The 24,288-nt window shown below is 34.4% G+C and overlaps 5 protein-coding genes across 9 annotated transcripts; 3 read left to right on the top strand and 2 right to left on the bottom strand.

The window, feature by feature from the left end:
• Positions 1 to 3,197: 3,197 nt before the first annotated feature.
• On the top strand, positions 3,198 to 13,860 carry LOC113854554 (ATPase 9, plasma membrane-type). 3 transcript variants are annotated; one of them, XM_027485601.1, is made up of 16 exons: positions 3,198 to 3,207; positions 9,640 to 9,674; positions 9,763 to 9,882; positions 10,001 to 10,099; positions 10,196 to 10,333; positions 10,446 to 10,760; positions 10,878 to 11,204; positions 11,290 to 11,409; positions 11,537 to 11,659; positions 11,749 to 11,853; positions 11,926 to 12,235; positions 12,325 to 12,839; positions 12,928 to 13,101; positions 13,205 to 13,387; positions 13,507 to 13,688; positions 13,764 to 13,860. In XM_027485601.1, exons 4-16 carry the CDS (start codon positions 10,031 to 10,033, stop codon positions 13,858 to 13,860), a joined length of 2,658 nt encoding a protein of 885 aa, XP_027341402.1. In that variant the 5' UTR covers positions 3,198 to 3,207; positions 9,640 to 9,674; positions 9,763 to 9,882; positions 10,001 to 10,030. The 3 variants fall into 3 exon arrangements, with proteins under 3 accessions (XP_027341402.1, XP_027341401.1, XP_027341400.1); XM_027485600.1 differs by lacking the exon at positions 3,198 to 3,207 and adding an exon at positions 3,685 to 3,694; XM_027485599.1 differs by lacking the exon at positions 3,198 to 3,207 and having other exon boundaries at positions 9,633 to 9,674.
• On the top strand, positions 4,878 to 5,676 carry LOC113854555 (ethylene-responsive transcription factor ERF003-like). The gene is made up of 2 exons (XM_027485602.1): positions 4,878 to 4,960; positions 5,181 to 5,676. Exons 1-2 carry the CDS (start codon positions 4,878 to 4,880, stop codon positions 5,674 to 5,676), a joined length of 579 nt encoding a protein of 192 aa, XP_027341403.1.
• Positions 13,861 to 14,984: 1,124 nt separating the features above from the next.
• On the top strand, positions 14,985 to 16,403 carry LOC113854700 (ribonuclease 3-like protein 1). Of its 2 annotated transcripts, XM_027485861.1 has the most exons (5): positions 14,985 to 15,166; positions 15,269 to 15,479; positions 15,650 to 15,761; positions 16,055 to 16,174; positions 16,287 to 16,403. In XM_027485861.1, the coding sequence occupies exons 1-5, from the start codon at positions 15,071 to 15,073 to the stop codon at positions 16,297 to 16,299; spliced, it is 552 nt and encodes a 183-aa protein (XP_027341662.1). In that variant the 5' UTR covers positions 14,985 to 15,070; the 3' UTR covers positions 16,300 to 16,403. The 2 variants fall into 2 exon arrangements, with proteins under 2 accessions (XP_027341662.1, XP_027341661.1); XM_027485860.1 differs by lacking the exon at positions 16,287 to 16,403 and having other exon boundaries at positions 16,055 to 16,231.
• Positions 16,246 to 17,311, bottom strand: LOC113854699. The gene is made up of 2 exons (XM_027485859.1): positions 17,187 to 17,311; positions 16,246 to 17,088 (listed from the first exon to the last, which is right to left on the bottom strand). The coding sequence occupies exons 1-2, from the start codon at positions 17,274 to 17,276 to the stop codon at positions 16,276 to 16,278; spliced, it is 903 nt and encodes a 300-aa protein (XP_027341660.1). The 5' UTR covers positions 17,277 to 17,311; the 3' UTR covers positions 16,246 to 16,275.
• A 1,342-nt stretch (positions 17,312 to 18,653) lies between these two features.
• Positions 18,654 to 22,002, bottom strand: LOC113854740 (probable receptor-like protein kinase At1g80640). 2 transcript variants are annotated; one of them, XM_027485929.1, is made up of 12 exons: positions 21,652 to 22,002; positions 20,924 to 21,094; positions 20,743 to 20,819; positions 20,578 to 20,622; positions 20,350 to 20,482; positions 20,189 to 20,252; positions 20,020 to 20,116; positions 19,831 to 19,930; positions 19,613 to 19,731; positions 19,448 to 19,537; positions 19,180 to 19,362; positions 18,654 to 19,079 (listed from the first exon to the last, which is right to left on the bottom strand). In XM_027485929.1, exons 1-11 carry the CDS (start codon positions 21,782 to 21,784, stop codon positions 19,210 to 19,212), a joined length of 1,182 nt encoding a protein of 393 aa, XP_027341730.1. In that variant the 5' UTR covers positions 21,785 to 22,002; the 3' UTR covers positions 18,654 to 19,079; positions 19,180 to 19,209. The 2 variants fall into 2 exon arrangements, with proteins under 2 accessions (XP_027341730.1, XP_027341729.1); XM_027485928.1 differs by having other exon boundaries at positions 20,578 to 20,819.
• Between the last annotated feature and the right edge of the window lie 2,286 nt (positions 22,003 to 24,288).

Here is a 24,288-nt window from a genome sequence, read left to right as displayed (position 1 = left end):
ACTAACTGAGTAAGATATTGAGTGCATATTCAAATTTACCTTCGCTGATATAAGCAAATGTTGGAATAACATCATTAAGAAACAATACATAAAATGTTGCTTGATTTGATGTAACCATTTTTTAACAGATGAATTCAATAAAAACTCTTTTTGGGAATATCAATAAGGATATATGCCTAAATTGCTTCTCTTTTGAATAAATAGGACAATAAACGAGGCACCATTACCAAGCATTTTTATCTGATTTAGTTGTTTAGCAATTTCTCTAGTTGATTGGGAGTATAGCTAAAAATCAATGTGCATATATAGGTTAGTAGGGAAACTTTTAAATCCACAAAAACTAAGAAAAGCGATGGTTTGAATGTGGTTAAAGAAAGTTTGCTGAACATACGTTACGTAGGCCAATGTTTGCAATTTACGGCATATAATCAGGTGAATGATAGAGATCAAATCACTTTTGCTTTTCTTGCACCCATTCAACAAAATTGCCCAAGATTATGGACCAGACAGGCTATGGATTATAGTCACTAAGATTTAGAAAGCTTATCTGCATCTCGCATTTTTCTGTTCTTCCCCTGTTTCTGTCATCCACTCTTCTTTTCAACTTTGTTAAATATTTTTACAAAAGAGGTTGATATTGGTTGCCAACTTTCCATGCTCCGAATTAAGTAAAAACATGAAACATGAATTGCAATTTCCTGATGCCAGTTAACCAAGATATTTGCAATTTTTTTCCCCATGATCATTATCTCACTTATAGAATAACTTAAGTGTAAGACCAAAGAACTACTGTACTACAAAATATGCTTACTATATGCTGGGACATGTCGATGTGACTCTTCCATTCAATTAGCAATGATTTAGCTCCGAAATCTTTTGCAAGTGTGCTAGGAATGGATCAGGGTGCAGAAAATCTTAACCCATCTACATTGAAGGCCTAAATTTTCTTGCACCACAGGTACGTAGTGTGCATGTATGCCTTATTAGATTTTAAGTTTCTTCCTATAAAAATATTATATGAAGTCTTTTGGATGGATGAAATTGAATGAAAATTTAAAAATAAAATTGGTAGATCGATCGAATAAACAATTTTATTGTGAGCAGGAGTCTGAGGTTTAAGGTAAGCCAAGAGTTGAAACAACTGGTAGAAAGTTAATTTCATGTTGAAGGTCACGTGTGTTTTGGTGCAATAATTACCTTTTTCTTTCTCTCAGTCACAAAATTTTTGGTCAAGATTTAATTCATACTTTGAGGTTATGTTTTGATATTCAAGGATAGGTAGAATGCTTTGAATGGAAAGTAAGATAAAATGAAGCAAAATAATCATATTATCGTTTGGATATTTTATGATATAAGTGAGTAAAATTTTCATTCTATTGTCTAGGAAGCGAAGGAAATGGAAATAAAACTAATCAATGATAAGTTGGTTGTCTGATATTATTTTGCAACGAATGATTGGTGAATTCTTGTTTCTTGCATAATGAAGGAGGCTTGCCTGTTCATATCTTGATCACCGTGTCATCCATCACCCTCTCTATGATAAAAAAAGTGAAAAGTCAATAATTTTTTGCCATATATATGCAGGGATTCCCAAGTATAGAAAAACAAAAGAGATTTAGTTGGTGGGGAGTTTTGCGAAACTTGACATGTTTATGTGATCATTCCTTCGCAAACTGCTACAACCTTTGAAGCAGTGTTTGTATATGTTTGGACAAAAAAGAAAATAACATATGGTAATTTAGCAATCCTCTTATGATCTTTAAACAGTAAGAGAAACGAAAATGACATTGCACATGTATACCCCTTAAAATCTTGCAATAATTTTTATGTTCCGTTATGTATATTAAGATCGATCACACGTTTTAAGGGAAAGTTGAGCAGCTGAAAGTGAAATCCACTACTTGAATGCAAAACCTTCTACGGTTTGTAATGTGTGCATGGACGGATGATAGTCGAACCCTCTTTTATTTTTTGAACAAAGTTATCTTTGAGTAGATGTGAAGAAAGGAACATATATTATACATTGCCATGGAAAGTCTTTCTTCATTGAAAATCATCACTCGCTGCTTATGATTTCTATACATGATTTTAAAGGCACGCGTAATCTTTTTGCTTTTTTGCTTGGTTGCTGAATTCTGGCACTCATCACTTTTTGGCTATCTAGACTCTAGAACTAGAGAAACAAGATTAGTCATTTTGTTTTGCTTTTGTTATGCATCTTATTTTATTTTTTTATTTTTTAATCCTTTCAAACAGTATTACTTAAGTTTATTTAATCTTACTTTAAATTCTAAATCTTAGTGCATCATATTAAAATGAAAATATCTGTTTTTTTAATTAAATTTTTTCAAATAATATTATTAAAATTTAGTCAATCTCAATTTATTTGGTTACTAATACAAAAAAAAAATGTGTATAAAAATTTAAATTTATTAATTTAATATTGACACACCATATCAAATTAATAGTAGATTCAACAATTTATTTCTCAATTTAAATTTTTTTGTCTCTTTAATTTATTTTTATATAATAAAATAAAATATTTATTCTTGACAATGAGAATATCTCCTACTATATTTTATTCCTTCTAAAGACATGTAAATTTATCATTATTTAAGAACACTAATTCATATTTTCCTTAATTTATATTTTTAAATATAATTTTACTCAGGATAATAGTTAAATGATAAAAAAAAATTTTGTTAAAAAGTATAAAATTCAATATTATTAGGCATTTGTGTCATGATTTCTAATAAAAAAAATAATTAATTTTTTAGATGTGTGATAAAATCACTTTAAGGGAGCATCCTGTAAGGGAGCATGAAATACTAGTTATCATGAAAAAGATGTATCCTTTAAATAGATAAATAGATAAATTTATATACATTTATATAATATGCAGGTGATCGATCAGGACAAAATACTAGTTATCATGAAAAAGATGTATCCTTTAAATTATGTACAGAGGAACCTGAATTGGATAAGCGTAACTCTGAGGAATATTGGATCATCATATTGGCTCATCTTCTACTAAATACTTTGCTATGAGTCTTAAGTTTAACATTCCCTACATTAAAAACTATGACAGTCATGTGTCAGACGTCCTGCTAGTTTGAGATTTTATATTTTCACGGTAAAAAACACCAACAGTTTAAGGAAAACAGTTTAGGAATCAAACGTTAATTAGTACGACGAATCGTAATATTAGTGGAGTTGCAGTCAAACAGTTTATATTTAATTTCAACTAGTGTAGTGTAAAGCAAAAATATATTTTTTTAAAATCTTTTAGCCAGGTCTTCAAAACACTAATTAAGATTTGTCTAAAATAAAGTAATCCTAACATTTAATACTTATTTCGTTAATATGACAACTTTTTGCCATAAGAATTAGATATATACCCATCTCACGCTAGCTCTTGTGGGCAGAGATGAAGTAAACATATGAAGTTTGACAGAAGAAGAATTCGATGGTGTAGGGAAGCCTCATATTTTACCAAGACGGAACTAGCTAATGCGAGAGGAGGAGGGGGAAAAATATGGGTGCTACATTCATGTCCAAATCAATGTTTTCTAACTTGGATTGCTTGATGCCGTACCAAAGAAAGTGAGGTCAAATATAGCAGCTATGCCTACTACCCTACAAGGCCGCAACACGCAAACCCAGAGGATGGGCGTGAAAATTTCATCAAACATGAGTTTGTGTCTTTGATCACCTTGCGTTGTGGCATATGGGTTGGTTTTCTGAGTAAAGAAATCTGTGATGTGAGCCACGTAACTATGTCCACAATAATGTACGACCATACTCACTTCCTTTAGACATGCCGGCCGTCGCATTGAAAATCAAGGAATGACATGCATTTACACCACTTGTGAGGTTATTATTAAAGTGCACTGCCTAGCTATACTTCTTAATTTAGGCATCATCATTGTCTGTCATATTCAAAGTTATTTGCCTACTGATTTTTTGTAACATAACTGGCGTACGCAAACACATGACATTTATGTCTGTGACACTAAATTAAGTCAAAGCAGCAAAGAAATTTCAGTTAACTCATGTATATATTTTACTAAATATTGTACGAAATACCAAAAAGTACTTTCTTGATATCATACCAAATAGTGGAGAATCATTGAGTTCATTTGTTGGTGGAGTATGGACTCTTCCTCTGACTGGACCAATGTCTTGATAGCATTTCCTCATCTCCCCTGCACGTACGCATATATTCAAAAACCTCACAATCATGTAAGATTGAATTGAATCTCTTGATATCACTGCATGGAATAGCAAGGGAGAAATATTTTTTTGATTATTTATAAATTAAAAGACGGAGCTATTTATTTTATTTTATTCTCTCTGACTATATTTTTTGTTTAGGGCCCTACTTTTTCCAATAATTAACTAATAATCTCAAAATACCTTACCTGTATACATTAAGTGACCAATAATATCTAACTTACAAAACCTTTGGTGACTAATAAGAAGCAATGAAGAGCTAGCTAGGCCTTTAGAAGTTGTCAAGCTAGTCACTTAATTTTAAAACAATGGCCCTTAACTCTAAGCAAAATAAAAAAAGGAATGGCTGATAGTTATGTATTGAAGGCTTTGTAAGTTATGGCATGAATAGAAAGAACCAAGATTGATCCAACCCAATAAGAGGCACCCATATGTATGAAACTATAAAATTACCCGACTTGGAAAAGGAGGGAATTGGGAAACAAAGGGTGAGAACAGTTGTGTGGGGCCATTTATAGATTCATAGAGGAGAAAGCCGCAAAAGACGATTATATAAATCAGTGCTAGCGTGCTACTTCCTTCTCCATTCACTTTCTATTCTTAAAGACTCTTCACGCACAAGTTTGAAGCAATTAAGCTCCATCATGGCTAGACCCCAACAACGCTATCGAGGTGTCCGCCAGAGGCATTGGGGCTCTTGGGTCTCTGAAATTCGCCACCCTCTTTTGTAATATTCACTTTTTCTTTTCACAGCTTCATGAATAAGCCTTTTTTTTATTTATTTTTACATCAACTTGAACCTGGAGTTTTTCTTTGTTAATACAATGTTTTGCAGTGATTTACTTATAATTACCTTTTTTAGTGTTTCACGAAAGTGAATTACTACATTCTACGACTTCATGTTGGGGTTTCTAGTTTTTGATGGAACATTGTTGTTTGGATCACAGGAAGACTAGAATATGGCTAGGAACGTTTGAAACAGCAGAAGATGCAGCAAGAGCGTACGATGAAGCAGCAAGGCTCATGTGTGGTCCAAAAGCACGCACCAATTTCCCATACAATCCCAATGAGCCACAATCATCTTCATCCAAACTCCTCTCAGCAGCTCTCACCGCTAAGCTACACAAGTGTCACATGGCTTCCCTTTCCCTTCAAATGACAAAGCAGAAAGCATCACAGAAAGAGCCTGAGGAAGCACAAGGTTCATCCAACCCTTATGCCTCAGGCAGTGCCATTGTGGGAACAAGCTCAGACACTAGCTTTAGATGGCCAGAGAATAGACAGTGGCTAGAAGGGAACTGGGTTGGCGATGAAGGCCAAGTTGACGTGGCAGATCAGCAACAACAATTTCAGCCAGTTCTTGAAGATGCTCACATAGAACAGATGATACAAGAGTTGCTTGATTATGGGTCAATTGAACTTAGTTCAGTAGACTCAGCTTAAGCTCTCATAATATTAATTAATGTAGCACTCTCCATAGGCCAATGCAAGCCTCTTTTTGGGGAGAGGGATATGGTACTATTTACTAATGCGCGATGTAATAATAAAATTATAGTGAATTTAGTACCATATAGGAGAGTCACCTTGAGTTTTAATCACTTCTCCAATTAATGGGCAAGCATCTGGAACCAGGATTGTAATCAATCGTACAAATACCAACTCATGCATATGATGGACTACATAATATAGCATTAGTAACATCAAAAGACTGCAACTTACTACTTTTATTTATATATGGGTAATACTTAAAGGTGGTGCCCAAAATTCTTCAAAAGTACAATATAGATGTGGGACCTCCGTCTGCGCTGGACATTATAGCCTCGTTTTTATTTATTTATTTGATTAATAACTATTATTATAAACTCCGAATTATTTGGGAAGAAATACACCACATGAAAATAATGGAAAGAAATGGGGCTAAACATATTAGTAGTCAAATTCATCCAACTCTTGTTAATGTTAACCATTGCACTATGGAGGTCTTTACAAATGATTCACAAAGGGTTAGCACATTGTTGTCAGAAAGCCACAATTTTGGCAGTAGCAGGCGCTGGAGTCAACAGTAACAAGCACCACAAAGCATGATTAGAAGAGTGATGGAAACAGAGCAAGGGCATGCAGCATTGTGGAAAAATACAAAAAGTCATCAAACTCAATATTTATTGTCCGAACTCCAAACATAAAGTCAAATCCTTGGTGTGTATCCGAGAAATGTCTACAAATAATGCCAAATATGAATGACAAAGGATGTGGAATTGAAGAGATCGAGATGAAGCATTACTTCTTTAACAATAAACATTCTAATTGTTTTCCCACTTGCTTTTTCTAGTTGATAACGCACAGGACAACCTTTTCTGTTCTCTTTTGAAGTATCCTTCGATTCTTGATCCTTTGTTTTCTGCAAAAGCACAACTTTTGACCCACATACTCATCTTTGTTCACTAACCACAAGACATATCCATCCTCCATCCACCATCCACCATCCACCATCCACATACCCCATCCCCTTTTCATTTTTTTCCGCATTTCATGAAGCGCCTTACCATATTATCTTTGTCATTTTCCTTTCCAATATTCAAAAGAATGAGAATTATTGATATTTATAATACTTATTTTAAAAAGTATATTTGTCATATACTTTAATCAATTGATAGAATAAAAATTACCCACAATTTTAAAAAATTATTAAAAAAAACTACACATTTTTTTCTTACCATTATTTTCATATAAAAAATCGAACTTTCAGTCTTTTGGGAGAACATTTCTCCCGGCGAAACACTAGCCTTGCCCACATGATGCAAACGAATCAATATACAATATCTTTTACATTTCTTAGATCAATTTCCTGTTACAAATTACACTTACATAAATTTTTAAGTTTTGCATAATTTTTATGTAATTTATGTAATAATATATAAAAAAGAAAAATATCAAGTAAATTTTTATTAAAATTTAGATAACATGAAAATAATTTACTTTTTTAGTAAGAAAAAGAAAACAAATTGGTACCCTTATCTGTCACTTTTGTAATGCAATTAATTCTTCGGCCAGCAACTTTAATTATGTGCATGGAGGATGTCTTCCATGCTTACACTCAAGACTATGTTTGTTTCCAACACTGCGGACCAGTGTGTCCCTTGAAGTTGCAATCATGTCAAAGTCATCTAATATTAATTTGTTTTGCTTGCAGAGATATAGTAAAGAGAGAATAGCGTCTAACATTTGCACATAATATTTAGAATCACATTTAAATATGTTTCAAAAGAATTGTGATTAATAATATTAAACATTAATCCATAATCGATTTAACACGAATTCAAATACACACAAGTTCAATTGTACACTGTGAAAAAGGGTACATTAACTTAGTTTTAAAAATTATTATCATCAATTATCTTAATCATTACAATTATGAGAAATAAGGTCAATACTTATAATTTTAAGACTAATTTTGTGTATTAATAAAATATCAAATTTGGACCAATTTGATGCGTTAATAAAGTACCTGATTTATCAACTAATAAGGTCAAAATTAAAACACGAAGCTACAAAGCTGAAACAAACAGGGAGGAAAAAAAACAGTTTTAAGATTTTAATCTCTAACACTTTGGAAAGCCGAACGAAATTGATTCTGAATGTGATTCTGTCTGTAATTGTCCAATACAAACTAAAATGGGTTTAGTTAGTGTTCTCTGTGACTGTGACCTGAGCTCTTTTTGCATGCGAAATATGCTCACGGGGGTGAAAAGAATGGCTGTTATAATCTTAAAATTTTCTGCACCAACATTTTTTACTACTATGTTGATCTAACTTTCGTAAATTAAAATCTTTGTAAAGGTGGGTGGGACAGTAAAATCCACTATTCTAAACTCATGCCTAATGATTATTTATCTATCTGGTAATTGATTTTGTCTCCCACAACGATTTAAAAGCACAAACTTGATAATCTTAATGACATGACTGTGAAAATTGAAAACCATATTTTCGGTGTAGCTGAATCATAATAACTTTGATGGTGTGTTTCGCCTTAACCAGCCACTCTTCTTTACCCTCCAAATAAAAGGATACCACAAATCAAGGTCATATTTCAGGCTAAGTTTATTTAGATGTTAAGCAATATTGAACCCAAAAGGGTGTAAGATTTCAGTGGTACAGCTACTACCGAATTGTAAAAAATGGGACAAATTCGAAGCTAATTAATCTAGTTAATTATGATGAGTACATCTGGAATCAAATGTTTTCAGTTGTGTGAAACTAAGACCCGGAGAAAACCTTTAATGAGAATAATGCAAAAATCATCAAAAGACTTACTAATTTGTATGTGAAAATAGTTTTATATTTGTTAAGCTCCTTGAGGATATACTTATGTGATCCCATTAATTTTTACTTCTAAACTAGATTTGAATTATATTCTCTCTACAGCAACATAGGCACATAGGGAGATAAAAATTATTCAAAATGGAAACCCTCAAATTCACATGATCTCAAGGACTTACTAACTATTAGTGTAACATGTTTTCTGGAAAAAGAACAAAAAATGCTTTCAAAATAAAATTAAAAAAAACAAATTTTACGTGGACCAGAAGGTTAGTCCTAGAGGTTTGGGCCAATTTTATAGACTTCTCATACATAGCATTGGAGTGAACTCTATATAGGCTTTGGCCCATGTCTTGCAACGTGGTCATTGGAGCTTGGAACGTGCTTACTTATATTGAATATTCCTTGATACGCGTAACATATAACTATTTCCGCATAAAAATTTGATTATATTACCATTAAATCTTTTTATTATATATTTGCTAGATAATTGAAAATTAGTATCATAATATGAATATAATATTTTAAAAAAATTAAACATAAAATAATAGCTTTTTAGTGAGTGAGAAAGGATATAAGATATTAAAAAAAATAGAAATTTTTCAATATATTTGTCGTACTCCTATCTTAATTTTCTAAAAACGAACATATTTACTTACAGTAGGATGTTATATCATAATATGTTAGATTGGCAATTTATGACATATGATAAAAATAATTTATATGATCTGATGAACGTTGTGTTTTTTGAGAATCTAATAGATCAATGAATTACACGTGGCTAGAATCCCTGCAAGGGAATAATGAGAGTCAAAAGGAACAGCACGAGGCCCGGTCTTGCTATTTTTAGTTGAGAGTGAACGAGTGGGAATGAGTGATTTTAGAGTAATCTTTGCAGCGAGAAATGGAAGGAGAAACTATCACACCAATAGCCTCAAGTGAGAGAGAAAAAATGAGGATCACTAGTGTGGTCATTGTTGTGTTTCCCTTCCTCGTATATAAATACATGCACTTTTGACACTTCTTTCACACACAATAAAAACATCTTCTCTTTCTCTAATAATAAATAATAAGAAAACAACATGGGAGGTCTCGAAGACATCAAGAAGGAGGCTGTTGATCTCGTTAGTCCTTGTTTCCTCTCCTGTTTTTTCCTTCGTTTCTTTCTATTATTGTATGCTGTTATCAAAATGCAACGTGCTTGTCTTGTAGGAGAGGATTCCGGTTGATGAAGTGTTCAGAGAATTGAACTGCTCCAAGGAAGGTCTCACCAATGAGGAAGGTGAAAAGAGGTTGGCAGTGTTTGGGCCAAACAAGTTGGAAGAAAAGAAGGCAATCATCAATTCATTCATTCATTTATTCATTTATTCCCTTGTGCACGAACATTACATCTTATTTTTCATTAATATTTATTCACCAAGCTTTGCACAAACATTGTTTTCTCAAACAGGAAAGCAAGTTTCTCAAATTCCTCGGATTTATGTGGAATCCTCTCTCTTGGGTCATGGAAGCTGCTGCCATCATGGCCATTGCATTGGCCAACGGAGGGGTACCTTCTGCAATCTGCATGCACCCTTTTCATTGAATACTATTTGCTCATGTTTTTGCCTTTTGCATTCTCATCTCATTCTCTTGAAACATCCAGGGCGAGCCACCGGATTGGCAAGACTTTGTTGGAATTGTGGCATTGCTGATTATCAACTCAACCATTAGTTTCATAGAAGAAAACAATGCAGGCAACGCTGCTGCAGCACTTATGGCTGGCCTTGCTCCCAAAACCAAGGTATATTAATAACACAAATGATTACCAAAGGCAAGAAGGTGTTGCAAGCCAACATGTGTTTAACTTTAACGTGTTTGTTGCTTTCATTTGTTGTATTTGAACATTTTGGCAGGTTCTGAGAGATGGAAGGTGGACTGAGCAGGAAGCTGCTATACTGGTACCAGGTGATATAGTGAGCATCAAATTAGGAGACATTGTTCCAGCTGATGCTCGTCTATTGCAAGGAGATCCCCTCAAGATTGATCAGTCTGCACTCACCGGTGAGTCTTTGCCTGTTACCAAGCACCCTGGTGATGAAGTCTTCTCTGGCTCCACTGTTAAGCAAGGAGAGATAGAGGCTGTTGTCATTGCCACTGGTGTCCACACCTTCTTTGGTAAGGCTGCTCACTTAGTGGACAGCACTAACCAAGTCGGCCATTTCCAAAAGGTACTATTATCTCTTCCTATGGTTATGAATTATTTGCACTATATCAATCAAGGTAATGTGAGCTTTTTTGGCTTTGATTTGAACTTCACTCATCTTTGCTTTTGTGGTTACCATCAGGTATTGACAGCCATTGGAAACTTCTGCATTTGCTCAATTGCTGTGGGTATGATCATTGAGATTGTGGTCATGTACCCGATTCAGCGTCGCAAGTATAGGAGTGGAATTGACAATCTCTTGGTGCTTCTCATTGGAGGGATTCCTATTGCCATGCCAACAGTGTTGTCAGTGACAATGGCTATTGGTTCTCATAGGCTATCCGAGCAAGGTGCTATCACCAAGAGGATGACAGCCATTGAGGAAATGGCCGGAATGGATGTTCTATGCAGTGACAAGACCGGCACTTTAACACTGAACAAGCTTACTGTGGATAAGAGTTTGATTGAGGTAAGAACATGACAGACAAATCATTATTCGACTTATCATTATTTACATATTTACTAATCATGGAAGCTATATATCCATAATGCAGGTTTTTTCAAGAGATACTGACAAGGATACGGTCATCTTGCTTGGTGCAAGGGCCTCCAGGGTTGAGAACCAAGACGCTATTGATGCTTGCATTGTTGGAATGTTGGGTGATCCAAAAGAGGTTTGAAATTCGTTATCTTGGCCTAGTAGTTTTATGAAATATTTGAACAAAGAAAACTATATAACAATAGTCATAAAGTTCTCTCTTCCTTATAAATACAATAACAAACTTGTCCTTCTTGCTACAGGCAAGGGATGGCATCACTGAGGTTCATTTCCTTCCTTTCAATCCAGTGGACAAACGTACGGCCATAACATACATAGATGCTAATGGCAATTGGCACAGAGTGAGCAAAGGAGCACCAGAGCAGGTAACTAAACCTTTCATTGCACTTCACATTATTGATGCTTGGTTACTGTTTCCCAGTACAATATAAGCCCATATTGAATTTCTTTCTAGATTATCGAGCTTTGCAATCTTCGGGAAGACGTGAAGAAGAAGGCTCATTCCATCATTGACAAATTTGCTGATCGCGGTCTTCGTTCCCTTGCTGTTTCCAAACAAGTGAGAAGTGATTCTTTTTCATCAAATGATGCTGGAAATCAGTTTTTGTGACACATTATGTCTTGATAACAGGAAGTGCCAGAAAAGACCAAGGAAAGTGCTGGAGGACCATGGCAATTTGTGGGTCTGTTGCCACTGTTTGATCCACCAAGGCATGACAGTGCAGAGACCATAAGGCGTGCTCTCCATCTTGGAGTGAACGTTAAGATGATAACTGGTGATCAACTGGCTATTGGGAAAGAAACAGGTCGCAGGCTTGGCATGGGATGCAACATGTATCCTTCATCCTCTCTCCTTGGTGAACACAAAGATGAATCCATTGCTGGCCTTCCAATTGATGAGCTCATTGAGAAAGCTGATGGATTTGCTGGGGTCTTCCCTGGTAAATAACATGTTTAACAACAAGTGATATTTTTCTTGAAGGTTGAACTCAACAGTGATTGATTTATGTTTGAATTGTGTGAAATTCAGAACATAAGTACGAGATTGTGAAGAGACTTCAAGACAGGAAACACATATGTGGGATGACAGGAGATGGTGTGAACGATGCTCCTGCACTCAAAAGAGCAGACATTGGAATTGCTGTGGCTGACGCAACTGATGCAGCACGAAGTGCATCTGACATAGTGCTGACAGAGCCTGGTTTGAGTGTGATTGTGAGTGCGGTGTTGACAAGCAGGGCCATTTTCCAGAGAATGAAGAACTACACCATCTATGCTGTTTCTATAACAATCCGAATTGTGTTGGGATTCATGCTCATTGCTCTCATCTGGAAGTTTGATTTCTCACCCTTTATGGTTTTGATCATTGCGGTGCTGAATGATGGGACAATCATGACCATTTCCAAGGACAGGGTGAAGCCATCTCCAGTTCCAGATTCGTGGAAGCTGAGAGAGATTTTTGCCACTGGCGTTGTGCTTGGTGCCTACCTCGCTGTTATGACTGTTGTCTTCTTCTGGGCTGCTCATGCATCTAATTTCTTCTCTGTAAGATGAACAATACATTTTCTTCAAAACAATAAATAAAAATAAAATATACGTTGCAATCTTAACCGGAATCTTAAAATATTGACAGGATAAATTCGGCGTGAGATCAATCAGGGACAATCACCACGAGCTTACAGCAGCTGTTTACCTTCAAGTGAGTATTGTGAGTCAGGCTCTTATCTTTGTTACACGGTCAAGGAGCTGGTCTTATATTGAACGTCCTGGCATTTTGCTTGTTGTCGCCTTTCTCATAGCACAGCTGGTGAGTGAGTTGTGATCAAATCAAATCAAATTCTATTCTTATGGATAATGCAACAAATGAATGATAGTGCTGATATTTCTTCTTATGGATAACAATGTCTTAGATTGCCACGATCATAGCTGTGTATGCAAACTGGAGCTTTGCAAAAATCAAAGGCATTGGATGGGGTTGGGCTGGTGTTATTTGGCTCTACAGCATCGTTTTCTATGTCCCCTTGGATATCCTTAAGTTTATCATCCGATATGCATTGAGTGGCAAGGCATGGAACAACATAACTGACAACAGGGTAACATCTCTATCGCTGTCTCTGTCTCTCTATCTCTATCTCAATCTCAATGTTGTTGTTATATAAATGGAACGATATGAATGAGTGTTTTCTGTGCTTCCATGCATCCATGCATGCAGATTGCTTTCACCTCAAAGACAGATTATGGAAAGGGAGAGAGAGAAGCACAGTGGGCTGCAGCTCAACGCACATTGCATGGCCTCAATCCTCCGGAAACTGAACAAATCTTGAATGAAAAGAACAACTACAGGGAACTATCCGAACTTGCAGAACAGGCCAGGAAACGTGCTGAAGTTGCAAGGTAATATACAATCATATGTTTATTTTACTTAGTTAAAGGCTTAAATCTGAAACTAATGTTTCGTATGGTTTTCAGGTTAAGGGAGCTTCACACACTTAAGGGGCATGTCGAGTCTGTGGTAAAACTCAAGGGACTTGACATTGAGACAATTCAGCAGCACTACACCGTTTGAGGGACACCCAAGTCCATTTTGAAGATAGATTTAGAAGAGAAAATAGAAAAAAAAAAGAAAAGAAGAAGACAATTCCATGTATTACCCTTGTCATCTCTATTATGAATTTAGAATAAGTCAGGGGATCAGGAAATAATCCAATACTAAGAGATTGTGCAAGTGGAACACAATCCGAGGTTGGGGTCTGGGGAACAGTTGTTTTTGTTCTCTTTTTTTTGCCCGATGTTATTACCTATCAAAGCAATAGAATAAATTGATTTCATTTTCTACGAAGATTTCCTCTCTTTGCCTTATGCATTCTTAGTGGTATCCAAAGTAGTGCTATTATGTTGTTTTCTCAACGGAAAATAAGAACCCTGTGTGAACATCTTCAAAATATCATGATACGCTATCCATTTGTCAGAAGGTGTTTTATAGTAATTCTGATTTTATTTTATTTTTTCGGTTTTATGTAAAAATGATAAGCATGTTGGGCCGTCTCAAACATGAGGATCAGCATCCATCACAGAAAAAAAAGTATAAAATTTATTACCTTAGCAACGAAGTGCAATAGTGTCATTGTCAACTAACATTGAAGTTAAAAAAGAACATTAAGAAAATAAATTTCAAATAATTAAGACAATGAGGAATATAAAAAATGAAAAAATTTCACTAATCTACTCGGCGGGAACGGTTGAAAAAGCTATCGTCCTAGGCGATGTATTTTGTTTTGCACCTTGTTTAAGATTTTACTTCAAAAACTGTTCAATAAGGGTATCACATATTAATATTTGATATAGGATAAGGATAATGATAGAAATAAATATTTTTAAAAAAGGTAAAGTTAATATACTTTCGAAACATATATTTTCCAGACAATCAAAGATATTTTTATTGCAACTGTTATTTTAAGAAATAAATGCCATTAATGTTTTTCAAAATATATATTTTTTATGTTTTCCCTGATGAGAGAATACATTAATGAGAACATAATATTTTAATATAAGATATATTATTTAAATACAGTTATGTTTTAGTAAAATGCTTTTAATTCCCATGAAAATGATGAGGACTTGAAATTAATTGGGAAATAAATATAGAAAGTTCATGAAGCTTGGTTCATTGGTTTGGTTTTCAATCCCTCAATTCAGCACTCTGGCAATTGGCATACCCTTCACTCTGTTGTGTTGTATTGTCTGCAAAATTGCATTGCACAAATCCACAAACAAACATGGAGAACAAATGCTCCCATCCCCCTAAAATTGCTGTTAATCTCAAACACCTTCCACCTATCGACCCATTTCGAATCACCAACTCTGTCTCCAAGGTAATCAATTTTCTTTTCTTTTCCTTAATTGGGTATGTGCAAATTTTACTTCTTTTTCAATGGGTTGCAATAAACCCTTTCTGTTTCCCTCTACAGGGTAAGTTGAACAAATCTTGTACCAGAGCTCCTCCCAAATTCGTTAAGCCAAGCCCCAATCAGGAAATAGAGCTGCTTCATTCTGATAAAGGCTTCGATAAAATTCCCATCTTGGGAAACGTTGTCGTTGAAGAGGCATCTTCGATTTCATCTAACAAAAAGAATGAGACTTGTGGGAACAAAATCCCTCCAACTCAGACACACTCTGCACATCAAGGTACAATGGAGAACCTTTGTAATATTGAGTTTGTTCTTTAAAATCTTTCTTAGTTTTTGACTTAGTTTTGTCTCTTTGGATTGGAGAATGTCTTATTTTCCTCTTCAGTTCTATTCTACTCCTTCTTCAAAAAATGGTTCTCTCAAAATTATTACTCATTTGATTATTAGGCATGAAGAAAGGAATTGCTAGGTCAAATTTGTACGAGACTTGTGCTGCAAAACATTGGAAGCCCCCAACATTTGAATGTTGCAAAGAGGAAGGCCCTAGTCATCAAAGAATGTATGTCTACCAGCTACTTGATGTGATATTTGTTTTTTTCTTTTCATTCTTGCTCGCAAGATTTACTCTATCTCACGATGGTATCCAGCTGATATTTACTATGCATGCTATGTTTCACAGCAACTGTTACAGAATTTGTCTTGTTCCACTCATCATCCAAGATTGGAATAAACTCGAAACAAGTAGCCTTATATAATTTATGATAGAAAATGCATGACATTCCTAAACTAAAGGAAACAGAATCATAAATTATCTTTTTGATGTTATTAGTGACTATTTGATGCTATTCACAGGTTCACATTCAAGGCTATCATTGAGATAGAAGAAACATCAAGAAATATAATAGAGTGCTATGGTGCCCCTCATCAAAAAAAGAAAGCAGCGGCAGACCACGCAGCTGAGGGAGCATTATGGTACCTAAGGCATTTAGGATGTGTTTTGAAGAACCGATAAATAAATAGTAGATTATTGGATATAATCAACTGCCAAGGCTTTTACTGCCTCCAAATTTATTTCATTCTTCAGTGATGCTCTCTAGACTTGGTTGCCAATGCTCTGAAGACCATACATTCTTTGGAGAGCCTCTTAATCCAGTCCCTGTTAAATCTTGTGTTCTCTTCCTGGTTGGTACATCGCTGTCACAGTGGTGAGCACTGCTTGATGATATTATTGTTTCTTTTGTCACATCACCAGCATTTTCTTTAGTAGCAACTCCATTGAACAGGCTTGCAAAGCAACTATCGTATGATGAACCACCATTTTTATCATCAACATATTGACTCGAACTTCTAACATTTGATCGGATTTCTGATTTCTGGCTTCTATTTTTGGAATGTTGCTTGTAGTTATTAGATTGTTTTGCAATGCTTTTATTCCTGAAGACACAAAAAGTGAAGAGCATACGATCATCTTCATCCTCTTGGCTGGATTGGGTGTATCTAATTTCATCAACTGAAGGACTGATTGGAATTTCACGAGCAGGAGAAGGAGAGTGCCTTGGACTTGGAGAAAGCCTTTGAAGCTTTCTTATTGTGCTCTTTGGTACTACATAGAACCTTTGTCCAAGCATGAGAATTGTGTCTGGCTCAACAATTGCCCATGGTTGCTGGAAGACATACGGATATGCAACACAGCATCTTGGATTGCGGCACATAATCTCAGCTGCAGTCACAGGTCTGTCATGGAGTTCAACGTGACCACCAGGGTAGACAATCCGGAGAGGCATGGTCTTTGAATTATTAATACAATTCCAGCTTGAAAATGGCATTGTCACTTTGTGTCTTGGGAGTGCAGGGTGGGGCGGGGGGGAGGTAGAAATGGGAACTAGCTGTTGCAACCTCATTGGGAATATTTAAAGAGTATATGAGTAGCTCATCATGGTCAACTAAAAATAAAATAAAATAGAATACAAGACATGCAGTTTACCTTGTCATCACCAAATGTGTAAGCTTTTCTAGGCTGTTTTGTGATCTCATTCATTGATAGTATCGTAACCATTGTTTCACATGGAGGCATTGTAGATTGGATTTGTAGTATGCATATTTTTCTCGTTTTAATTAACGAGAATGCATTTGTCTTCTACTATACTAGACAGACGTTTTATAATGTATTATTTTTTTCACATTGGAACTAAATAATTTTCATATAAGATGATTTCTACTTCGTCTGAACTTTTGACTTGCTGGAGACCCCATCATATCCACTCATCCCAGTTTTAAATAGTTGAAATGATTTGGAATGCGAAACGATTATAGCGTCAGAGGCATATATAAAATAGGGATCATGACTAGTGGTCTGTATTCTGGTAGAAAATAGAAATTTAGATGTACTAGTGAAAACTATCTGAATGCTTCAATGGTGGCAGTGAGGACTTTTTTTTTTACCAATTAAGACAATCTCTGTCAATTGTACACGATGACCAATATCACAAAATATTCCAATCAGATCCATTTAGAGGTTACAAAGTATATGCTCAAGCTGAGCAAGCAATTGTCTGTTGGGAAGTGGCCAAATTTCCTTGAGATTGATGATTACGAATAGCATATTTGGAGTAGCATTTGTTTCTTCGAATCTGCATTCGAATCAACATAATTAAAAAGAACGAGATTCTTACGAAGATGGTAGGAGGAATTTTACATCCTCTGTGCGTTTGTATCTGTGGAAACCAAACCAACGATTGAGTATTCAGATTTATTTATGGAACTCTGCACTTATTCAAAATTGGGTGTCTCGATAAATTATGTAGACACCTATATATATTATATTAACTTCGTATTTAAAGTTAAGTTTAACCACATAATATTAAAGTTTTTCATTATAAAAAATGTTTATTATATTTTTAATAGAATAAAATGTTTTTATTTTTAAAAAAAAAGTATTTTTAGATACTTAAACTCAATTCCAAAGGTGAGTTTGAGGTTAATTAAAAAAAATGTTAAGAATGTAACATCTTGGATTATTTTTCTCTCTTTTATAGCCCATTATTGTCTTCCATAATTTTGACTTGAAAACATATTTGCATGCCCTGTTTATATTAATTGCTTGTTGTTAGCCACAACGTCAAACTGACTGTGTTTCAAATACCCCTGATGGGAAGAACATGTTCCTTTGTTTGTTTCTATGGATTGAGTGGAAAGAATTGTGATGCAAAGAAGTTGAGTGTAGATTAGAGACCTCTCTTACTTTGCAATGAGAAAAAGTAGGAAGTGTTAAAAGCCAATGTGATTCCTATTAAAGGCAATTTTGTAAGTTGAATGGAGATCAGGGATTTCTCTTATTTTACCATTTTTTCTTTTGATTTGTAAGCTCAAAAATGATCAAAAGCCTTATATGTTTGGAAACAAGAATAGCCAATGTTTTAAGCTAATCTAAACATACACATAATTATATCAGTCTAATACTCCCATGTCTCATGTCACAAATCAGCATTAAGAAAATGATTGTTTGTTAGTTCCAGCGTTGTATGAGAATTTCAACTTTGGTTTAGTCATATGATATCCAAAACATCTAATTTGTAGGATCCCGTAACTCTAAATATCGAACCACCGCAAAGAGTATGTAATAAGCTCGAACATCGTTTTGATGTTTGATGTTTAAATAACAGGAAAGAAGGCTAGAATAGAGGTCATGGATGATGAAAAGCCGTATATGTTAGTTTAATTTTTTAAAGATTAATGATTTATCTATATTATATTGCAGTTGCATTCTTCCTGCATACCCGCAAACAATTCAAAAAGGCACCTTTCAGCTAGACAGCCACCAATTTAACCTTAGTGTCCTCATAGCTTGTAACGATGGTAAAATCACCATGACCTACGACTAAAACAAATAATCAAATCGCAATCATGAATAGTTACAATTGGATATTCCTCTTTGTAGTAATAAATAATAATGTGTTTTAAAAAAAGTGCACAAATACCATAGTTGAAAATACTATTATTTTCCAACATCATTGAGAGTTCTCTGAGCGAATTGGTTCTGTAACTCTGAGTGACCCTCCAAGCTCAACGGGTACCAAAGGGATGAGAGAGTGTAACACATCTGTTATTAGTGGCCTATAACTTGGTTCTGCTTGCACGCAGAGTACAGCCACAGCAGCAACCTGTAGAATGTTAACATGACCTTAAGAAGCAGCATTTATAACTAAGCAAGAAAATCTGTGATTACAATGCTTCTATTCAATGAACCTGATATAAATGTTTCAAATCCATTGTGTCTCGGATAACAGGATCCAGAATACTTGGAAGCTTGGATCTATCAGTTAGCTGAGGCATGGCCTGCAAGTTGAAAATTTAATCATCTGGAGTTTTCATCTATATTTCTCCAATAACAATGTATGAGAGAAAACATACCCATGATACCAGGGATTGATATTGGTGTGAGGACATGTTCTCCATGGGTTTTCTTCCGGTTAGAAGTTCTAGAAGGACAACCCCAAAAGCATAAACATCGCTCTTATCCGTTAGTTTACCTGAAAAGCACACCTGTTGTTATATTTGTTTAAAAAGGAAAAAGATCAAGCTCCATATTATGTTATGTTTTCTTAATGATAATAGATATTCTTGTATACCATGTGATATGTACTCAGGTGCCACATATCCCAAAGTTCCTGACATCTTCAAGTTCTTGTGTTGCACTCCAGAAACCATGGCAAGTCCAAAATCTGATAACTGAATCACAAAACTAAGTAAAGGAAAGCGAATAATATAATTAACTATTTGACAAGCATGTAAGATTAATAGGGCATGCACGATCTAACCTTGGCATTAAAGTCTGAATCTAGAAGAACATTAGAAGACTTTAGGTCTCTATGAACCACAGGAGGATTGGAATGCTCGTGGAGATATTCTAATGCTCTAACAGATAAAATATGTATTAGACAACATAGATAAGACATGGGATATTAACATAGTATTTAGAATACTCACCTGGCAACATCGATTGCAATTCTTAATCTGAGATGCCAAGTTAAAGATGATCCCCGATTAGGCCCTACAAATGTTAATACCAATGAGCAACATATGATACTTGAGTTCCCAATGTATGATTTTTTTTCTCTTTCCCTAATTAATTTTAATGAAAAATGTACCATGCAATTGAGTTTCCAAAGATCCATTTTCCATCAATTCATAAACAAGAAACCTTGATTCACCATGAATACAGTAACCCAGAAGTTTTATGATATTCTGATGCCGCATCTTGCTCAACCAACTCACTTCATTCTGAAATTCAGTGCAGCAACTAAAGGCAAATTCAGTAAAGGGAAATATCATATCCCTGGAAATGCATACTCAAGTAAATTCTAAAGGACCATCACCTCAAATTCTCTATCAGCATCACTATCTGCTTTCTTCACAGCTGCCTGAAAATGTTCATCAAAACGAGCTCTGTAAACAGTTCTAGAACCACTCTCTCCCATAATATTACTTGTGGCAAAGCTGTTTGTGGCAGCCACTAACAGCTGAAAGTCAAAAATAGCAACCGAACTCTTTTTATCTGCCATCCTTGAGTAGCTAAGTTTAGCATTAACTGAGCTTAAGGTTTCACCTTTTGCAGTCTCTACAAGTTCAATAAATAAATGAATGAGCAACGGAAAAGAATTTTTCTGTGCAAAAGTGAAAAGAAGATCCCAAAAGCTTCACAAGAGAAAATAGTCATCATACCGATCCTTTCTTGCCCTTTTCTACTTGAGCATCTTAAGTTTCTATGTCGACGGAACCAGACATATGATAAGGATAGGAAAACTCCTCCAAGAAGAGCAGAACAAGCAATTAGTGCTATTAGAATTCTCTTATTCAAATTCTGATGGCGCACTACTCTAACCTCCTGAATTCCTGTTTCAGAATAAGACAACACTACAACTCATTAAGTAGCTTATACTGAATTTATAGAGAATTTCACATCATACAAAATGCTGATGGGGAATTGAAGCTCTTGAAATCAAACCTAATATGAACAAGTTGGTCCGAGATCTCCAAAGTCACAAGTAACATGCTGATGTTTATTAAGTAAACAAATCTAGGGAAACAATCCTGTTTGACCAAAAAATTTAAGGCCAGCAATGAAGGGTCTATGATTTTCCAGGGACTCAAGTAGCAAAAAATGCAAAACTTACTATTCTTCAAATTGTAAGATAGCATTTTTAGAAACCACGCTTGTATACATCAAGAAAATGGTCACACCCGCCATAGTTCAAGGAAAAATCACGGCAAGAGAGAAAATAGGAAGTACAAACAGAGAGCCTCTGTAGTTTGGGGCTTCAAGTTCACAGCTTTTTAAGGTTTCGAACCATTGTAAACTCAAAATCAATAAATAAACACTATCAAGCATGAAGCAAGCAGAAACTCAAATAAGGCTAAAAAGAAACTCAGGATTTGTTGGTAGAGAGTACCTGGAGATTCAGCTTGTGCATTTGCAGAAGATTGAGAAACAGAAATGGGGGATGAAGCAGCATGAAGAATTGGTGAGGAAAGAGAAATGCTGAGCAGCCAAATAGGCAGGAACAGAAGAAGAAGAAGATTCATTTGGGGTGTCCTTATTCAAGGAGAATGAGACAGAGTGTGATTATGTGAGTGACTGAGTGGAATAACTTGTTGTCAAGAGAAGTTACTTTCTTTTCTTGTTCAATTTTGAAACATTTTTGGCAGTAATGGACTCTGCACAAATGGACAAAGGTTCTTTCTTTCAAGGAAACCGAGAAAGCACTTTTTAATCCATTTTTAATTTGATGAATGATGATTGATGAACGATGATGAGAGAGATTGAGAGGCATAAAGCAATATGGAACCTGGAATCACGTGGCAGTTATCTAAAGGTGAGGGGAGAGTTCAAAAGTTATTGGGACACAGGGTTTGTGAGATGTAGAGTGTGGAGCCGGATACTGAGGGTGGACCTGCATGTGGGTCATCACTATTTATGTTACACCAAGAAAAATTAATGGAAGGATCTAAGGTTCTTTACCCTTTGCCAACTTTTGGAACATGATGGCCTACACCTCCAAGCTTTCTCTCTAGCTATTTACCTCTTCTTTCTTTCAAATAATACACTTGCATGTCCTCTTAACTCTTTCAGGGTCCCCATGTTTGGGAAATTGTTATTAAAGTAGAATGGCGATTGATGATCGTGATTCTTGAACAACACCTTGTATTTTGTCATTTGTGATTGGATTCGTATTCGTGTGTTTGCTTAGTCAGCAAGTATCTCTCAATTTTTAATGCATATATACATATATATACATGTGGATTACTCAATTTGGAAGATAGAGTGGGACGTGTATTACTACTATTTCTTTTATTATTACATAGAAATTGAAACTTGAAACCATGCTTCAAAGTCAACAGAACATGACGAATTAAGAGAACAACATTAACAGAGGTGGGCATGTACTCAATCTTGGTGACCAGACAACATTAGCATTTTGCTAACATTAAGATTGTCGCAATGTCAGGTGTAACTTTCACAAAATAAGATAGAAAGTTAGCCATAATTATAGTCATGTAGCGCATATTGTATAATTACTTTTGTCCAGGAAAATTCGTGGGACGCGTGATAACATCACAAATGTCACGTGAACTCTTTGATATATAAACCATCCAATCAGGAGTGGAAAAAAGCGATGAACAAAATAACCAAATTGGTAAGTTTAGATTCACTTCTGCCGTGGCTCAAATACGCTTATGTTTTCTTTGTCGATATATGTGCTTAGGTTCGTCAAATGATTATTCGCTTGCTATAGTTAATCACCCAATATTCAATTATTTAACTTAATTGTACTACTTAAGTTTTTTAACTTTATTCACTCTAAGTTAAAGATTTTTCTATTATCAATAAATACCGTATTAACATATAGTTTGAAAGTTTTAGTTTATATATTGTGAGTAAAATTTGCAGTTACATTGAGGTGTAATAGTAATCCTCCGACAATCACACTAATTTATTATTGTATAATAAATAAGAATTTGTCTTCTTAAACGAGATATGTTATATTTTTTTTGTCTTTTTGTGACACGTAGTTTTACTATTATTTAATGCTTAAATGTATATTTAAAAAAATTAAATTGTTAGTCAGCTTTAAGATTTCTTTTGTAAATTAAAAAAAATTAATGTTAAGATTTCAAATTCGCAATTACTAACTATTTATTTATTATATTATTTACTTTTATATTAAATTTTCTCAAGTAATTTCAAATTCTCGACACATTTTAAAATTACTTTTAAATGTTTGTATTAATTTTTTTGCCTCGAATATTGATTAGTTATATTTTGAAATTAAATTTTAAAATTAGTTTAGTTTTTTCTTTTCCCTCTAAATCTAAGTTAGTTGTATATTTTTACTTAAATTTGGAAAATATCCTTACAATACGTAAAATGCTTCCTAATTATTAATATAGTGAGAAAAAATTATATACGCAATGGAAAAAATTAAACAATTATTTGATTGGTAATTAAAGAAATACTAGTAATAAAATCTCTAATACACTATTTATTATTGTTTAAAATTTATTAAAAATAAAAATATATAAAAGAGAAACATTAATTTAGGAGGAAAAAAAAAGTGAAATTTACATTTTTTTTATAATTTTTAACAATTTTTTATCAATCATAAAAGGTGAGTTACAAATAATGCGTCAGAAAATAAGTTAAAAATAAGAATTATTTATAGTCAAATTAATTTAATGATTTGATAATATACAGTGAAAAAAAAGCAAAGAAAAAAAATTACCACCTGAAACTTTGGTACACATTTTAATCTCTAGACTTCAAAAATGTAGAATAAGAATATCATCCCTTAGGTTAAATGTGAGATTCAACCAAAGTAGAAACTCACAGTAAAATTACAAATGCTGCTTATTCTACCCCACATTTTGAGTAATTTTTCCATAATACTCAATCAAAATCTCCTATCTTCTATATCAATTGATTAAAAGTAAATAATTTTACTAAATCTTTTTTTCCCAAAAATTCTCCCAATAGAATTTGTTTATAAGTTATTGTGAACATAAAATAATATTCCACTAATACATTGTCG

Source organism: Abrus precatorius, unplaced genomic scaffold (assembly GCF_003935025.1).
Source record: "Abrus precatorius isolate BTA unplaced genomic scaffold, Abrus_2018 Scaffold11, whole genome shotgun sequence".
In the NCBI taxonomy this organism is placed as follows: Eukaryota; Viridiplantae; Streptophyta; class Magnoliopsida; order Fabales; family Fabaceae; genus Abrus; species Abrus precatorius.
The sequence above is the reverse complement of the archived record's forward strand: the minus strand, read 5'-3'. Positions and strand labels throughout refer to the sequence as shown.